Below are 14,609 nucleotides of genomic sequence, written 5' to 3'. Positions count from 1 at the left end.
TTGTTTAAGTATTATGATGAATGTGTGAATTACAGTATATTTAGAATATTTATTTATAATAAAAATTTATACAAATTGACACCTACATATAGTTTTGTTGAAGCAAATGAGGTAATACTGTATGATGAATGTTTTAAATATTAACAACTACCGAAATAGATTTAGTAAATTGTGTATTAAATTATAGTTTATTATTTTTGATTCTGTAATATTTACTGTGTAATTTTATTTGAAATTAATTGCGCATAATTTAAGAGCTTATTCTAGTAAGTTTTGCATTTAGCAATTATTGTTCTCTATAACATTTTTTAAAAATCCCGATCTAGTAGAAACAGGGATTGAAATATGCACAATTAAATTAAAACAAACTTAATCGTTTATAAATAAATGTTTAAAGAATAATACATTATTTTATTTCAATTGAATGACACTTTTTTCTTAACATCTTCAGGGGTAGGTTTGTTTTTAACTTGTATGGCAACTTTGGGCATGCCAATATCAGTCTTATTTTGTTCCCCGTTTAGTTCAGGTTTGTTTGCAGGGGATGATATTCGTTGTTTGGTAGAATTTGCAGTTAGGAGAGCGAGTTTTCTGCGCAGGTCTCTGACTTGAGCTGCACTTGCTAGTTGCGCGGCGCCTCGGGATAATACTTCGGCACGGAGTTGCTCGCATTCCGATCTGTAATCAAAATAATAGGAATTTAGCTGAGTCAGTTTAAATTTTAGTTCATTGCCTTCTACATTATTCAATTTACAAATTGGTAGTTACTTTAAAATTCACACCTACATTAAAATGTGAATACTCCTAGTGAGTGTACTCTCTTTATAAACTTTAAAAAGAAATTGTTATTTACCATTGCATTCTTTACACCTTACAAATAAAAGACGAAAGAACAAGCTACATCATAATTAAGAATTCCACATTATTTTGTCCTTTCGTAAGTACATACAGAAAAAACGCTGTTTGTTGACTATAGCATAAACTGAAATAATCTTACTTCAAATGCTCCAAGACTCCAGGCAGCCAGCCATTAGCAGTAGGTTCTCCCAACTTGCCAAACCACCGCGCTAACTCTCGTCGCTGTTTCTCACACGCGCCCTGTAATTGGGTAATGCGTTCCTCATATGCTTCTGTAAACAAAACATCAACATTTGAGAAGACTGCTACAAGCATTAGTTATGAATAATAATATGATTGTTTCCACAAGATCAACAAGTTCCCAGACTCTGTTAAATACTGTATGGTTGGATTTTTCTAATTAAGATTGCTAGTATATATTCTTATCTATAAAACCTATCAGGTGGCAGTAGTGCAAATTTATACATAAAATAAATTTCAATTTTAATTGTCTATCTCTGTCAACTCTAGTTTGGTAATGCTAAATGTATGGGACAGTGATAATATCATCAATAGATGGTTTATCCAGAAGAGGTAAAACTTAGCACAAAGTTTTAATGCTCATTATTCTTACCAATAAGTTCTCTGTCATAGTGAGCCGATGCTCCTGCCTGCTGCTCCCAAATAGTTTGTTTCTCATGCAGCAAGGAATCCAGTTCTGCTTGCTTATTTGCTAGTTCTCTTCTTAACTGAAAATAATAATGTCATGTTGTTTAATATTGATGTAAGAGAAAAATAGTTCAAAATCACAAATAATTGGTAATAACTTACCCTAGAATTAGTTTGTTTCATTTGTATGAGATTCTTGGCCATCTCCTGCCTTTTGTCTTCCACTTCAGCAAATATTGAGTTTCCTTTTGCAGCTGAAATACGCAAAACATTTGTTAACAAACCTCATCATCATTCTAGCAAGAAAAGCTTGTAAGTTATAAATAAAAATACCATGCGGTTCCAAGTCTTGGGAAACAGTGCATTGATGAAGCATAGCTTTGGCTTCAGCTAATTCAGCAAGGGCTGTAGCTTCTCTCTCATTGGCTGCCCTCATTTCTTCCCTTCGTAAGTCAGCTGCTGCCCGCATCTCCCCTATTTCATTGATCAACTCCTCTGCTTTTATTCTCCATGATGCTATTTCGATCCTCGCCTCGTCAAGTGCTGCTTTCGCTGCAGCCGCATCAGACAACGCAGTCTTCGCGACATTCTTAAATTCTTCTATCTCCGAATTATCCCGTTCTGGACTTTCCCGGACTTTTATAGCTTGCTCCTCCTTCAGATTACGAATTTGAGTTTCAAACTTTTTTATCTCAGCTGCATGACGCTCGGAAACTTCTGTACGCTCTTCTCGGAGCTGAGAAATCTCCTCTTGTAAAGATGTTATTTTAGAAGTCAGATCTGTTTTACGGCGAGCTTCGTCTGCCTGGTAACTTTCTAGTTCTGCGTTCAAATGGCTTTGTACATCCAATGCTGTTTGATAGCTTCGTCTTGTATCGTGTAATTCTTGCTTTGTCGCTTCATAGTTGCTTGAAAGATTGTCGTACTGTTTCTTGAGAATGTAATACCGTTCACTCAGCTCACCGTTTGTTAATTCCTCAACTTCTGTACAGTTAGTCTTGTTGCTGATCGTAGAGTAATCCATTTTAGAAGCACATAGAAGCAAAATAAAGTTTTAACAAAGCGAAGTAGTAAATCGTGACACAATGAAAACTTGTTGAAAACGAACTTTTTGATTTGAATTTCTATACTTGACGTAACAGTTGTTTATTGCTGGACTGACATTAAATTTTCAGTCTTAAAATTTAACGTAGCTTTAGCACCCACCTATAATACTAAAAAGCGTGATATTTTGATTATTGTTTTTAATAGATAAACTAATAAGTAGGAAAGTAAGTGATAGGTAGCTTTTTACAAGTTTGTCGATACTAAACAGCACTATGTATGGCGTCTTACAGAAAGAAGTTGGTATTACAAAAAATGTAATTACTGGACGACCAAATTGTTGTCACAGTTGTCAAAGTCAAGTGACGTTTGATTTGTTGTAAGGGGCGGAGTGCATCTAACTTTATCATCAAAATAAGGAAAAATATAGGAATATATTGAAATAGTTTCCTCCATAATGTCCTCTCCTCCTCCTACTAAACCCCCACGGGGGGTTAAACAAGGAAAGGAAACAGTGAGTATTTTGTTTCAGTGTCGATCATGTCGCCGAAAATTAGAAACGATAAAGTAAGGAATTTCTACGTTTTGTAGATTACTGGCCTGAATTTACAGCCTTTTATCTAATAAAATTTATGTTTTACGGTTATTTATTGATATTATATTGAATGACTTGAACAAAATCCGGTGTTTTACATCGGCATCTGTGGTCACATAGTGTTAACTGTAACATAGTGATATAACTTTTGGAAAGAGATTTTGAACAGGTACCCATGATAAGAGTATTAATTATTACGACCGTAGATATACACAGTTAGCTCTTCAAGCGAACACAAAATTACAATGAATCTAAAAAATTATGTGGTAAAGTCATTACAGCACAGCACTTACATTCTTATTATCTAAAACATTCAAGAATTATTAAGATTTAACGTGAATTTTATTATACTCATAGTTATTATGAGTAAATAGAGTAAATACCTTACCACTAGTAGCTGCAAACACTAACTGAGAGTCAGATGTATCTATCAATCTTATCAGAATCTTCATTTATCTGACACTATCAACATGGGTCTATAAGATTAATACTATGATTGACAGAAAGCATCAAAGATTTAGATTACAAACACATAAGATGCCTTTGAATGAAAAGTTACTTGCTGAAAGAATATTTCTTATTAATATTCAAAAATAATAAACAAAATGTTTAAAATCTGACAACTGAGAATTTGTAGTAAACAATAATAAAACGTGTTATTCTCAATATATGTTTATACTAACCAATTTAAAATAATATAATGAGTGACTCAAATAAAGTTGAACATACACATGTGAATTTCCAGAGTGGTTTGCTTATGTCAGTGATCCGCACCCTCTCAGCGAGTGAGACAAATGAACAGCGAGAGAAAGAGAGGGCTAAACTAGAGAAGGAGTATAAGAAGAGTGATGCAAGACTTGATGAGCTGGTCGCCGCTCATGCACAGGAGATTATGGAAGTTATGCAAGTAAGTCATCTTAATGTACCACATAAATATGAATTTTTAATGGTTTTGATTCACATGACTGATGTGATGATGATAATTGTTTGATATGAAGGAACACAAAAACTGCAGCCAAGTTGCATCATTATTTTTACAAACATCATTAGTGAAACTTGGCATCAATTTATGTTGTTTCTAATGTCTTCTTTTGGAATATTGCAATTTGTTTGTAATCTAGAAGCATACATACATAATGGGTAAGGACCCAAATCTTGAAGTTTCAAACCCCCACTTGGCTAGCATGGTGAATTTAAGCCTAACCCCTCCCTGGTTTAGGAAGAGATCCTTGCTCAGTGCTAAAATATCTCTGCACCTATTATAATATCTTTAACACGCTTTTTTTATCCACCACAGAAATTCAGCAGTGTAGTATCCGCATTAACAGTATGGGGTCAGCACTGTGATGCTGTAGTTGCAAGATTGGGAGCTTGTCGCGGCTTGTTGCGCCTCCGCCGAGATGATTTGAAGAGACTATGGGCTGATGCTAGGACACATCATTATGCTTTACAGATGCTGACTGATATGTGAGTAGATTACTATTAAATACATTTTATGCTCTAAATCATTGCATTATTACTGTCAATTAGAATTTACCACCAGCTAAAAATTTCAGTACTGTCTTTATCACAAGTTGAAATCTAACTAGTCTACAGATTACTTTATAATTATTGAGCATACTATGTTAGTGGAACATACAATATGAAATAAGTACCTACTTATTTATCAAAGACTTTCATGAATTCTTTCAAATTATCAAAAAGCTAGGTACTCATATGATATTACCTGATGTTATTATGTCACCTGAGAAACTAATTTCTGGTGTGTCTGTAACAACTATAACTTGTGTATAACTTGAAAATGGTGGTGTTTTTTCTTTACCTCTAGTGAACGAGTAGTAGTATCAGAGCGAGAGACTCGTGAATCTTTGTCAGCTGGACGAGTGTTGGCGGCCGCTCATACGTTGAAGGCGGCGCTGGACACGGCCGACACCACGCTATCGCATGTCGACGCGCTCAACGCTACTAGACAACATTTACAGGTCATTAATTGCTACTATCATGACTACATTATAACATTGGGTCATGTAGGTTTTGTAAAAGCATGTCTTTCATTAATAGCTTGACAATACTTAACTTTTAAAAGTGAATGTTTGTTCTACACACTCAGACTGCTATTAAAACGTTATTTAAACAAAAATTAGCCTAGTGTGAAAACAGTCCAATAATTAAATTATACTCGAGTAACTCGACAGTGATAAACGAAATAAAAATTATTTTGCTTGCAGGCTAAGAAACGTGAGTTAGTAGAAGTAATAGTACGACGCTTGAGTGAAGCCGTGTACCGCGACGAGCGCGCCCCTCTGTCGCGGCGGGTGTCCGCTAGACGAAGGACTGCACTGTTGCTAGCTGGTAAGTCGTTTTACTTAGTAATAAAACCTATTACTGACCCATTGCTAGGTATTGTGTATTTTAGCCTTCCAAATCAGCTCATAACTTCATTTATACAGATCGAAAATCTATCCAAGCATAACATCAACAACATAAGCATAACATCAACAAAGCATAATTCAATCTCATTCATCATAATCTCAATGAACAAAAAAGTAAAATTAGCTAAAGCTGGCCAAACGACCATTTTGTGAAGTAATTACTAACTTACAGAACTGACAAAGAGCGAAGAAGTAACAGATGCGTACTTACAAGAGGTGACTCCTGAGTTCGAAGCCTCTTTGTCTGAAGAAGATAAAACCTTCGAGACCACCGTCATGATATCTCTCGAGGCTTTAGGAGTGCTTGAACAACTGAAGGAAGCTACAGAGGTAAGAACAATATTTTGCATACAACTTTAAGCAAACCATTTTAAGCCCCGTTTAATAACTGCATGTTACACACATACGAACGCTTATTCAATAGATATAAAAAGAAAGGGTGTTAATTTTTCTTTCAGAAATTCAAATGTCAAATCCAAAACGAACTTCTAGAAGTAATAGACTCGGTATCTCGTCGGATTATTGAGGAAGGCGAAGTGGAAGCAGACGCTGAGTGCGAGGAGGATGGCGAGATACCCGAGAGTGAAGGAGTGACGGATACGGGACGACCGCTGGCTAGACTTGTTAGTAGTCTCGGGGAAGAGTTCAGAGCGTGCGCTACTAGGAACAAAAGGTTTGTGAGAACAATACGAATCTAAGAATAATGTTTGTTTTAAAAAAAATATGCATAATGAGTCACAATGACTTGTGTCAAACTAACCAGCGTTTTTTAGAAATTCATTATGTTTTATTTGTTATTTCTGCTTACAATGTTATGGCTCACCTTTGTCTTTTTTCAGATTGTTAAAACTATGGAAAGCATCGTTACAAAAATATCGTCTATCTGATTCCTGTTTACACACAGAGCAACATTATTGGAGCGCTGTTCAGCAAGTTGTAAGTTAAATAAAAAAAAATCACGTATCAATTTAAGAAACCTCCTTACTAAACAGTTTTCATTTTAAGATAACCTCTAACAGTCCTAATTAACATATTCAATTATTTTGTCAAAAAAATCCTTTACTTTTAAACTTCAAACGTTCACGTACGCACCCGTGCACGTTTCAAAATAGATCCCTTTATAATTACTATACTTCATCAAAACATTTTTTGTATTAGTACTTAGTAGGTACTCATCGATTTATTAAAAGAGTTACATGAAGTCTATTAAAAAACTACTATTTTTCTTACAGTTACAACTGCTGCTAACCGAGTACTTAGAGATTGAGAGTGTGAACTTAGCAGCTCAAAGGTCTGTGGCGCCGAGCGATGGACCCGCCGAGCTCAGGCTCACTGATTACTTTGCTAAGAAACGACCGCAGCGCAGGCGCACCAAGCTTTTCAAGTTATCTGGTACGTTTTGCTTGTTCTTTACAACTAGGTGATATCTTGTTTTTACAATTATTTGATGTTGCGAGTTGTTAAATAGTCGTTCTACTGACTATCATACTTTAACAATTACTGTAAATTCAATAAAAAATCACAGACTTATCCCAAACATCACAGACCGTGTTTTTGTACTATTTCGTACATATTATCATCCATTTAACCACTCTCGCTCTTAGGCCCGTATTAATTGACTGGTATCTACTTATAAGCACGGTTTTAATAACAACCTAAAATGCGAGATACAATAATCGACTAGCATAATTTACTAAGATACAATTATTTTTGTACCACATTATTCTTACTTTGTTATTTATTCCAGGACCACCGGCAGTATCGCCTAGTCTATCAGCTCGTAGACACGGCTACCCGCTAGTATGTAGACCGGACCCGGCGCACTTACACGCCGTGCTGCCCGCATTACATGCGTTGTGTGCTGAAATTGAACCTGTTACTGTGTATGTATGAGAGGTGTTTTATTGACATACCCTTAAACTAATGATTATATTTGAGAAACACAGGAGATAGTACCTATATTATGTATTTTTCCGGACGCTGCGTTGCTAAGACTCTTTCATATTTGAAAATATAATTTATTTTCTAGCGCTTGATGTACTTATATGGAAACTTTTTGTTATTGTTTTAGTGGTGGTGAATGTTCTTTGCGTGCATTTATCACGGACTATGTACGTTCGGGCGAGAGCGAGCGTCTAGCGTCTGCGGCGCGAGCTTCTATCGACGAAGTGATGCGTTCGCCCAGCGCGTGGCGAGAGCGCGGCCCGCCTACACTCACTTATACTAAGATACCGTAAGTTGTATTATATACCTATTTATTAATGAGGTTACGTAAAATACAGCAGAGGTCTTATTAATATTTAAGCCATACAATATGTCAACAAGGGATCGCTTATTCCTTCTTTCCATTATTATTTGCGGTTATAAATCGTTATTTGTTAGAATGTATTTCGACATTTTTTGGATTATTTTCATATCAGGCATTGGCATTTGCATTAAAAAAATATATGAAGAATGTAGAGAGAAAGAATGAAGTATTAAATAATGCGTACGTATTTAACCAGGTCTCGTCACCGCGTGATCTTCACATGCATGGGCGCGGGCTGGCACGCGGCGTGGACAGCCGCCCGCGCAGCTCGTCGTTGTGGGTCGTGCGGGGGAGCGGCGGCCCTCCGCGCCCCGGCCGCGGCACTGGCAGCTCTCGCGGCTCACGCGCGCGCCGCACACGCGCGCCTGGCGCCCGGTGCTACCGGCGGAGGCACCAGCCGCGCCGCCAAGTGGCTAGCAGATGATGATATAGTGCGCTTTCTCCAGTCCCTCCCCAATTGGGCGGCCGTCATACATCCTGATGCCAAACATAGTGCCGATGTAAGTAACGCAAGTTGCAGTACTAACCAAAAGCTTACACGTGGCACGATTGTTCTTAAAACGGTTTAAAGAAGTGGTTCTGAATAAAAAGATTCTAAAGAATTTTACGATGTATTATGATGTAATAACGGTATTGTTATAAAAATAACAAGAAAATAACGAAAAATATAAATAGAAAAAATTAATCTAAAGAAAAAGTAACCTATATTTGACTCTAAATTTACAACAATATCCAGCCAATTAAATAATTTTCTATTGTTCCCTAAAGGACCTAAAACAAGCGTACGAACGAGAAGCAGAAATCCTAGGTTCGAGTTTAGGTGACGGGGCCGTCACACGCAACGAAATTATATCCGATACTAACACACTAGCGGATCTCGCTGTACTCTGCGAAACAATGGTAAGTTGTGTTGCTAAAAATTGATTTAATATGTTAAAAAAAATCTCCCATTGTTAATTATAATCTTCGTACATTTTTTGACATTTCATTTATTTATCTATCAGATAATTAGTAAATGCCAAAAGCAACACATAAGTTTTACCACTACTCAATAAGTATTGGTGAACTTATTTAATAAATATACTTAGCTAAAAACTTTTTTCCTACATTTGCTCTAACTTAACCATCGAAAAAGAATACAAAATAATCACACAAAATAATCACAATTTTGTATTTGTATGTATAATACGTCATATAATAATACTTACAATCTTGTTACTTTTATCTCAGGACTGGATAAGCACTAACATTCGCGGTCTGCCCTCAATGTTGAGCGGCTCTGGTTCAGTAAAACTGTCTGACAAATTCCTCAACGACATCTCTTCCGCCGCCATGATATTTGATGAGATTTCACACAAATGTCTACTGTTTCTACATTTAGAGGTATGTACTACTTTTTTTTCTCACTTAAATAATTCAATTCAAACACTAATAAAACAAAAAGCATATACAACTAAACTTCTAAAATAAACAAAAGAGCAAATATTAATTGCCGCCAAAAGAACAAAAATAATTCAAATATGCTTTCTTATTTTCTTTTTTCATCTAACTAAGGTCAGTGAGAGTTTACATTCAGCCAGTATGAACAACAAGAAAAAAAAACATGAGTCGTTGATTGGGTTACCTTATTTTCCATCGTTTATAGTGTATGTAAAATTTCAAAAACTATAATATAAAATTTCTAGTATTCTTTTTAACCACAATTATAATTAACACACGTTTTTTTTTATTACAAGTTCGTACATACTATAATGCGAAAAGACTTTTTCCCCGACCTAATATTATTTGATTTTATTTAGATGCGTATCGAGTGCTTCCATTACTTGGGTCAAGAGGACAGGTCTCAAGACAGTGCTGAGGGCGAAGAGGGTGGAGGCGCTGCACACCTTGCCCATGCGCTGTTGGCCTTCCACGAACAAGCGCATAACGTTCTTGCGCCTCATAGACTTGCGGTAAGTACCTACACTTGTAAAGGTTGCTTAAAGCAGTGCCTTGTTAAATTTACAGTATATTTTTAAGCTCATGTTATAACTTTAATTTGGTGCACAGTGTAAAATATAAATCTTAGTAAATTAAATAATTGTAGGCATTTTTTGGCCTCCCGTTTCATTTTGAAATGGTACCCTTCTGCTGCGTGTTCGCGTTAGGTCGTCTCCGTGCATTTACTGTGACAACCTTTTCGTGTATATTTTACTACAGTATAGACTAACGAGTGTCGTGTCCGCAGTACATAATGAACGGCGTGGGCGAGATGATGTCGGCGGGCGTGGTGTGGCGCTGGCAGGGCGAGGCGGGGCGCGGCGGCGGCGCGCGGCTGGCGGCGCTGCAGCACTGCCTGGCGGCGCTGGCGCTGTCGCACCAGGGCCTGCACCGCGCGCACGCCTACCTGCACCTGCTCACCTGCACGCCCGAGGTACGTGCTCTTCACTATATAAATAACAGATAAACCCTAGTAGGTGTCCCGCGGCTGGATCTCGAAAAATAAGAGGGACTAGATCAGGGCACTTATGTCCCTTCTGGAAAAAAAAAACTAGGCGTAATGATTAATATACCTATTAATCATTACGCCTAGTAAGTAATTCAAAATAAAAGTTTCATTCCGATCTAAAATCATTTCGGTTATTTAACTGTCTATTTTTGTGGTAGTAACCTCTCAGATCTGCAAGATTTGCTTACAATTTCTTCGGTCACCGTTAGAATTATTCATTGTAGCTGTACACACAACATTGATTTTGTAAAATTAAGGCGGCTTACTCTATACACAATCGAATTCGATTGTGTCTCATACTAAACGACTATTACTGCTATAACTAAAGGTGTTTCTATATGAATAAAACTACCACAAATTCAAATGTAATTTATTTTACAGGAAATAATAACATCAGTGCGAGAGAAAGGCGCTCAATTCACAGAACTGGAGTACTTGAACGCATTCAAAGTGATCGAGAATCGTCGCGGTATATCTCAGTCTGATATGAGAGTGCACTTGAAACAGCTCTCAGCTGCCTTAGGACATGTTGGAGTTACTGTGTAAAGCTGAGAAAGCCGATACCCGTGATGTAGATAAGAGAATGTTACTATTGCTTTTGGATTGAATAAACATTATCTGATATTATTTTCATCTGTTGTTATACGTAACTAGCGATGCGAGGCGACTCTATGGGTATAAAACGAAAATGCGAAGAACCATCTCGTAACTGATGGTCACATAACTCACATAGGATCCATCTGTACATTAGTGTACATTGTATGATGCACCGTATCTAACAAGCCCCACGGGTTTGCTCTTTTGATATCTAATTATACCTAAACGAAATCAACATTTGAAGGAATTTAAGATAGATGAAGCCCGATTGCGATATTTATTGCGTAGTACCTACTTGTAATGGAACGGTTCCAGACCTACATCATGTTTTTTTTATGTCTGCTGAATTATTTAATCAACGCTTAATTTTAATATTCTATTGGTATATCGGTTTCAGTTATTATAAAGCTTTTGTGCCTTAGCAATATTAGAAATGTTATCGATTATAAATAAAGTATTTTATAAGATTGTATAGAAAGACATTATGTTAACTTACAGTTAAAATATCTATTTATTGTTAGTTTTAAGTGCAAAAACTTTGATGTATTATTTGCAATAAAATATGTTAAAAAAGTGACATCCTCTTTTTTTTTCCTCGTCTATAAAATTGCCTTTTCAGTTATTCTAGCAAGATACCTAAATACTTTACAATTAACGAACGACTGAATTATTTTTATTTATTTAAAACTAAGTCACTTCTGCATTGGGGTTTGTACTTCTGTTCCGGGAATTGTTACTGTCATACAAATAGGTACAAACAACAAACAAAATTGCATTATAAAATGATAGATGAGTCGCAACGATCATGACTAACAGCTAACTGCTGAACGAGTTAGACAGAGCCTTTTTTGTTCTGTAGTCTGAACAACGATCACGACTAACAGCTAACTGATACTCAATATCATAACTCGCATTAACCACTACTATTAAAGCATCGGGAGTTCAATAAATATTGATTTAACGTGTTCGGCTGTTTGACAGATTCCTTTGCTCACTCGGACATTATATAGATCATATAGATGTCATTTCTGTCAAAATTAAATTACAAAATGGCGGGAAGAGTTTTGCTTTGTTGATGTTTTGTGATCTGACTCTGGATTAATTTGTGACAATCTATGTGAATATTTTCGAGCACGAGAAACATACAAATAGTTTACTCTTTTGCTTTCCTATACCTCAAAATGGCAGATACAGATCTAGCAGATCTAAGAAAACAGTGCATCACAAGCTTGTATTTATGTACGGATAATGTATCAAAATACTTAGATAGTGAAAAAGAAGCAGAATTCAACAAATTGAAGACATGTGTGCAGCAATACTGTACTATGCAGGCTCAGCAGGATGTTGCTATAGAAGCTATGCAGAGAACTAAGGTAATATATTTAAATTGAAGAGGTTATATTTATTTACAAACAGTGCCCAAACTTTTGGCCTCTGCCTTGCGATTGGTGGCGTATAAGAGACATACATTATGATGTGTCAATGGACATTGTGTTAAATTGTTACTGCTAAGGTTATTAATAATAAGTTAAGGTTCATCTCAATTAAGTCTCAAATTATCATTAACTGTGACTTCCAGCGAGAGACTGACAACACAAACATGGATACAATAGAAGAAAGGTTCCAGGCACATCTTAGTAATTTGGCGGGAAAACGTCTACGAGTCGACAACCACCCTTACATGATAGAGTTCACTAAAAGATATGAAAAGGGACTGCAACAGGCCAGAAGTAAGATACCTTGTTATTTCTCTGTAGTAATGCAAATATTAGAGACCATGGCTATTGTTTTAACAAGGGTGCATATTTGTTTATATTAAAGTAGGTACTCAGATACATATCTACCAATTGAATTTTATTGTATTTTTTTTTTACAGATAACCTAGATGAGTCAGACTTAGCTATTACTGAATCACAAGAACAATATGTGAGTTGATTATTTACAGTTTGTTTCAATAGATCAGACGCATGCAACTTTCCTAAATCTTGGATCACTGCTGTTATTTTTTTTGTTTTAAAATTTGTTGTTCCGATTCTTGCTATTACTTTTTATTCAATTCAAGTTTAGTTTACATTTCTGTACGAATTATGTGACAAACAAAAAAAATACTTACTTTTCTGTACAAATTATGTGACAAACAAAAAAAAATTATCTTAATATTTTTAATTAATATAAAACTTAAGTGTCTTATTAAAATTACAGATTGATCCAATAACAAAGAGGCCAATAACAGATCCAGTGAAGAACACAGTATGTGGTCACATCTATGAGAGAGAAGCTATCATGAACTTGATACAAACTAAAAACAGAACTAAATGTCCAGGTAATTTATGTACCATTATTTATATCATAAACTATACATATAGGAAAAGCTTGAACAGAAGTACCTTAGGGTTTAAAAAACTGCTTTTTAGCATATTCTTGGATGACACTTTTAAAGCCTGATTTGCACAAAAAAGACAATCTATAGTTATCTTTACTAATCTATACTAATATTATAGAGCTGAAGAGTTTGTTTGTTTGTTTGAACGCGCTAATCTCAGGAACTACTGGTCCGATTTGAAAAATTCTTTCAGTGTTAGATAGTCCATTTATCGAGGAAGGCTATAGGCTATATAACATCACGCTATGGCCATAAGGAGCGGAGAAGCAAGGGAAAATGTTACAAAAACGGGGAAAATTATGACCCATTCTCTCTTTGGTGACGCAAGCGAAGTTGCGCGGGTCAGCTAGTATTATATAAATGCTGATGATGTTCAGTAATCAATTAAACCAAAATGACTGAATGGATTTTAATGTAATTGGCAGGTAGTTTATAATCTGGTTTACACATTGGATAGTTTTTACCCTGGGAAATCTTTTCATGTTGACAAAGTTGCAGGCTAGTATTTTTGTAAATGAGCCTAGAAATAAATATACCAATGTTTTTCAGTTGCTGGTTGCGGTAACCGCGGGCCCATAACGCCGGCGCAGTTGATATCGGATGATGAACTAAAGTTCCGCATGACTATCACCAAACACTCTACCATGATACAAGAGAGGTCTATCATGGACCTGGACGATGATACTATGTGATTATAAAGTTAAGGATTTAATGGGCAGCGGGCGGAGATAGCTACACCTTCTCTTCAGTATTGGATAATAAATGAGTAAATTCTTTTATTTGTTTATAGTAGGTCTCTGTATCTATACTAATATAATAAAGCTGAAGAGTTTGTTTGTTTGTTTGTTTGAACGCGCTAATCTCAGGAACTACTGGTCCGATTTGAAAAATTCTTTCAGTGTTAGATAGCCCATTTATCGAGGAAGGTTATAGGCTATATAACATCACGCTATGGTCATTAGGAGCGGAGTAGCAACGAAAAATGTTACAAAAACGGGGAAAATTTTGACCCATTCTCTTAGGTGACGCAAGCGAAGTTGCGCGGGTCAGCTAGTTTGTTATAAAAGAAGGGAAATATTCCTTACTAAAGATTAGGTATTGAAACTCGTATGAGTGTACAGGATTTGAATGATTAAAAAAGTATTTGTTTGTTTATATTCATGTTATTTTAATTCATTTCTACCTATTAAGATTCTATGATACTTTAAGCACGCAAAGAACACAATCTTGCTCTCGTTGTCTTTTTGTGGAAAAAG

The 14,609-nt window shown here is 36.0% G+C and overlaps 3 protein-coding genes across 3 annotated transcripts; 2 read left to right on the top strand and 1 right to left on the bottom strand.

Moving 5' to 3' along the window:
* Positions 1–373: 373 nt before the first annotated feature.
* Spindly (spindle apparatus coiled-coil protein 1 spindly) lies at positions 374–2,650 on the bottom strand. The gene is made up of 5 exons (XM_076114037.1): positions 1,840–2,650; positions 1,669–1,760; positions 1,472–1,586; positions 998–1,130; positions 374–678 (listed from the first exon to the last, which is right to left on the bottom strand). Exons 1-5 carry the CDS (start codon positions 2,528–2,530, stop codon positions 417–419), a joined length of 1,293 nt encoding a protein of 430 aa, XP_075970152.1. The 5' UTR covers positions 2,531–2,650; the 3' UTR covers positions 374–416.
* A 238-nt stretch (positions 2,651–2,888) lies between these two features.
* On the top strand, positions 2,889–11,006 carry Sec8 (exocyst complex component secretory 8). The gene is made up of 17 exons (XM_076114035.1): positions 2,889–3,064; positions 3,891–4,052; positions 4,443–4,612; positions 4,974–5,127; positions 5,374–5,497; positions 5,750–5,907; positions 6,036–6,250; positions 6,417–6,513; positions 6,810–6,969; positions 7,325–7,460; positions 7,649–7,810; positions 8,082–8,385; positions 8,654–8,785; positions 9,116–9,268; positions 9,685–9,837; positions 10,113–10,298; positions 10,755–11,006. The coding sequence occupies exons 1-17, from the start codon at positions 3,008–3,010 to the stop codon at positions 10,917–10,919; spliced, it is 2,688 nt and encodes an 895-aa protein (XP_075970150.1). The 5' UTR covers positions 2,889–3,007; the 3' UTR covers positions 10,920–11,006.
* A 990-nt stretch (positions 11,007–11,996) lies between these two features.
* Positions 11,997–14,510, top strand: LOC142972759 (uncharacterized). Its single transcript, XM_076114034.1, has 5 exons — positions 11,997–12,343; positions 12,550–12,700; positions 12,847–12,896; positions 13,173–13,293; positions 13,903–14,510. The coding sequence occupies exons 1-5, from the start codon at positions 12,152–12,154 to the stop codon at positions 14,043–14,045; spliced, it is 657 nt and encodes a 218-aa protein (XP_075970149.1). The 5' UTR covers positions 11,997–12,151; the 3' UTR covers positions 14,046–14,510.
* The last annotated feature ends 99 nt before the right edge of the window (positions 14,511–14,609 follow it).

The sequence above is a fragment of the Anticarsia gemmatalis genome, chromosome 5 (assembly GCF_050436995.1).
Source record: "Anticarsia gemmatalis isolate Benzon Research Colony breed Stoneville strain chromosome 5, ilAntGemm2 primary, whole genome shotgun sequence".
Lineage (NCBI taxonomy): Eukaryota > Metazoa > Arthropoda > Insecta > Lepidoptera > Erebidae > Anticarsia > Anticarsia gemmatalis.
Note: the sequence above shows the minus strand (reverse complement) of the source record. Positions and strands in the feature narration are given on the sequence as shown.

Excerpts from the sequence above, each read along its gene's own strand:
- Spindly (XM_076114037.1), bottom strand. The coding sequence starts at position 2,530 with ATGGATTACTCTACGATCAGCAACAAGACTAACTGTACAGAAGTTGAG. Across the intron at positions 1,761-1,839 it reads CCAAGACTTGGAACCGCATG|CTGCAAAAGGAAACTCAATA; the intron begins GTATTTTTATTT and ends TGCGTATTTCAG. Across the intron at positions 1,131-1,471 it reads CTATGACAGAGAACTTATTG|AAGCATATGAGGAACGCATT; the intron begins GTAAGAATAATG and ends TTTTGTTTACAG.
- Sec8 (XM_076114035.1), top strand. The coding sequence starts at position 3,008 with ATGTCCTCTCCTCCTCCTACTAAACCCCCACGGGGGGTTAAACAAGGA. Across the intron at positions 6,251-6,416 it reads TGCGCTACTAGGAACAAAAG|ATTGTTAAAACTATGGAAAG; the intron begins GTTTGTGAGAAC and ends GTCTTTTTTCAG. Across the intron at positions 6,970-7,324 it reads CAAGCTTTTCAAGTTATCTG|GACCACCGGCAGTATCGCCT; the intron begins GTACGTTTTGCT and ends TATTTATTCCAG.
- LOC142972759 (XM_076114034.1), top strand. The coding sequence starts at position 12,152 with ATGGCAGATACAGATCTAGCAGATCTAAGAAAACAGTGCATCACAAGC. Across the intron at positions 12,344-12,549 it reads AAGCTATGCAGAGAACTAAG|CGAGAGACTGACAACACAAA; the intron begins GTAATATATTTA and ends TGTGACTTCCAG. Across the intron at positions 12,897-13,172 it reads CTGAATCACAAGAACAATAT|ATTGATCCAATAACAAAGAG; the intron begins GTGAGTTGATTA and ends TTAAAATTACAG.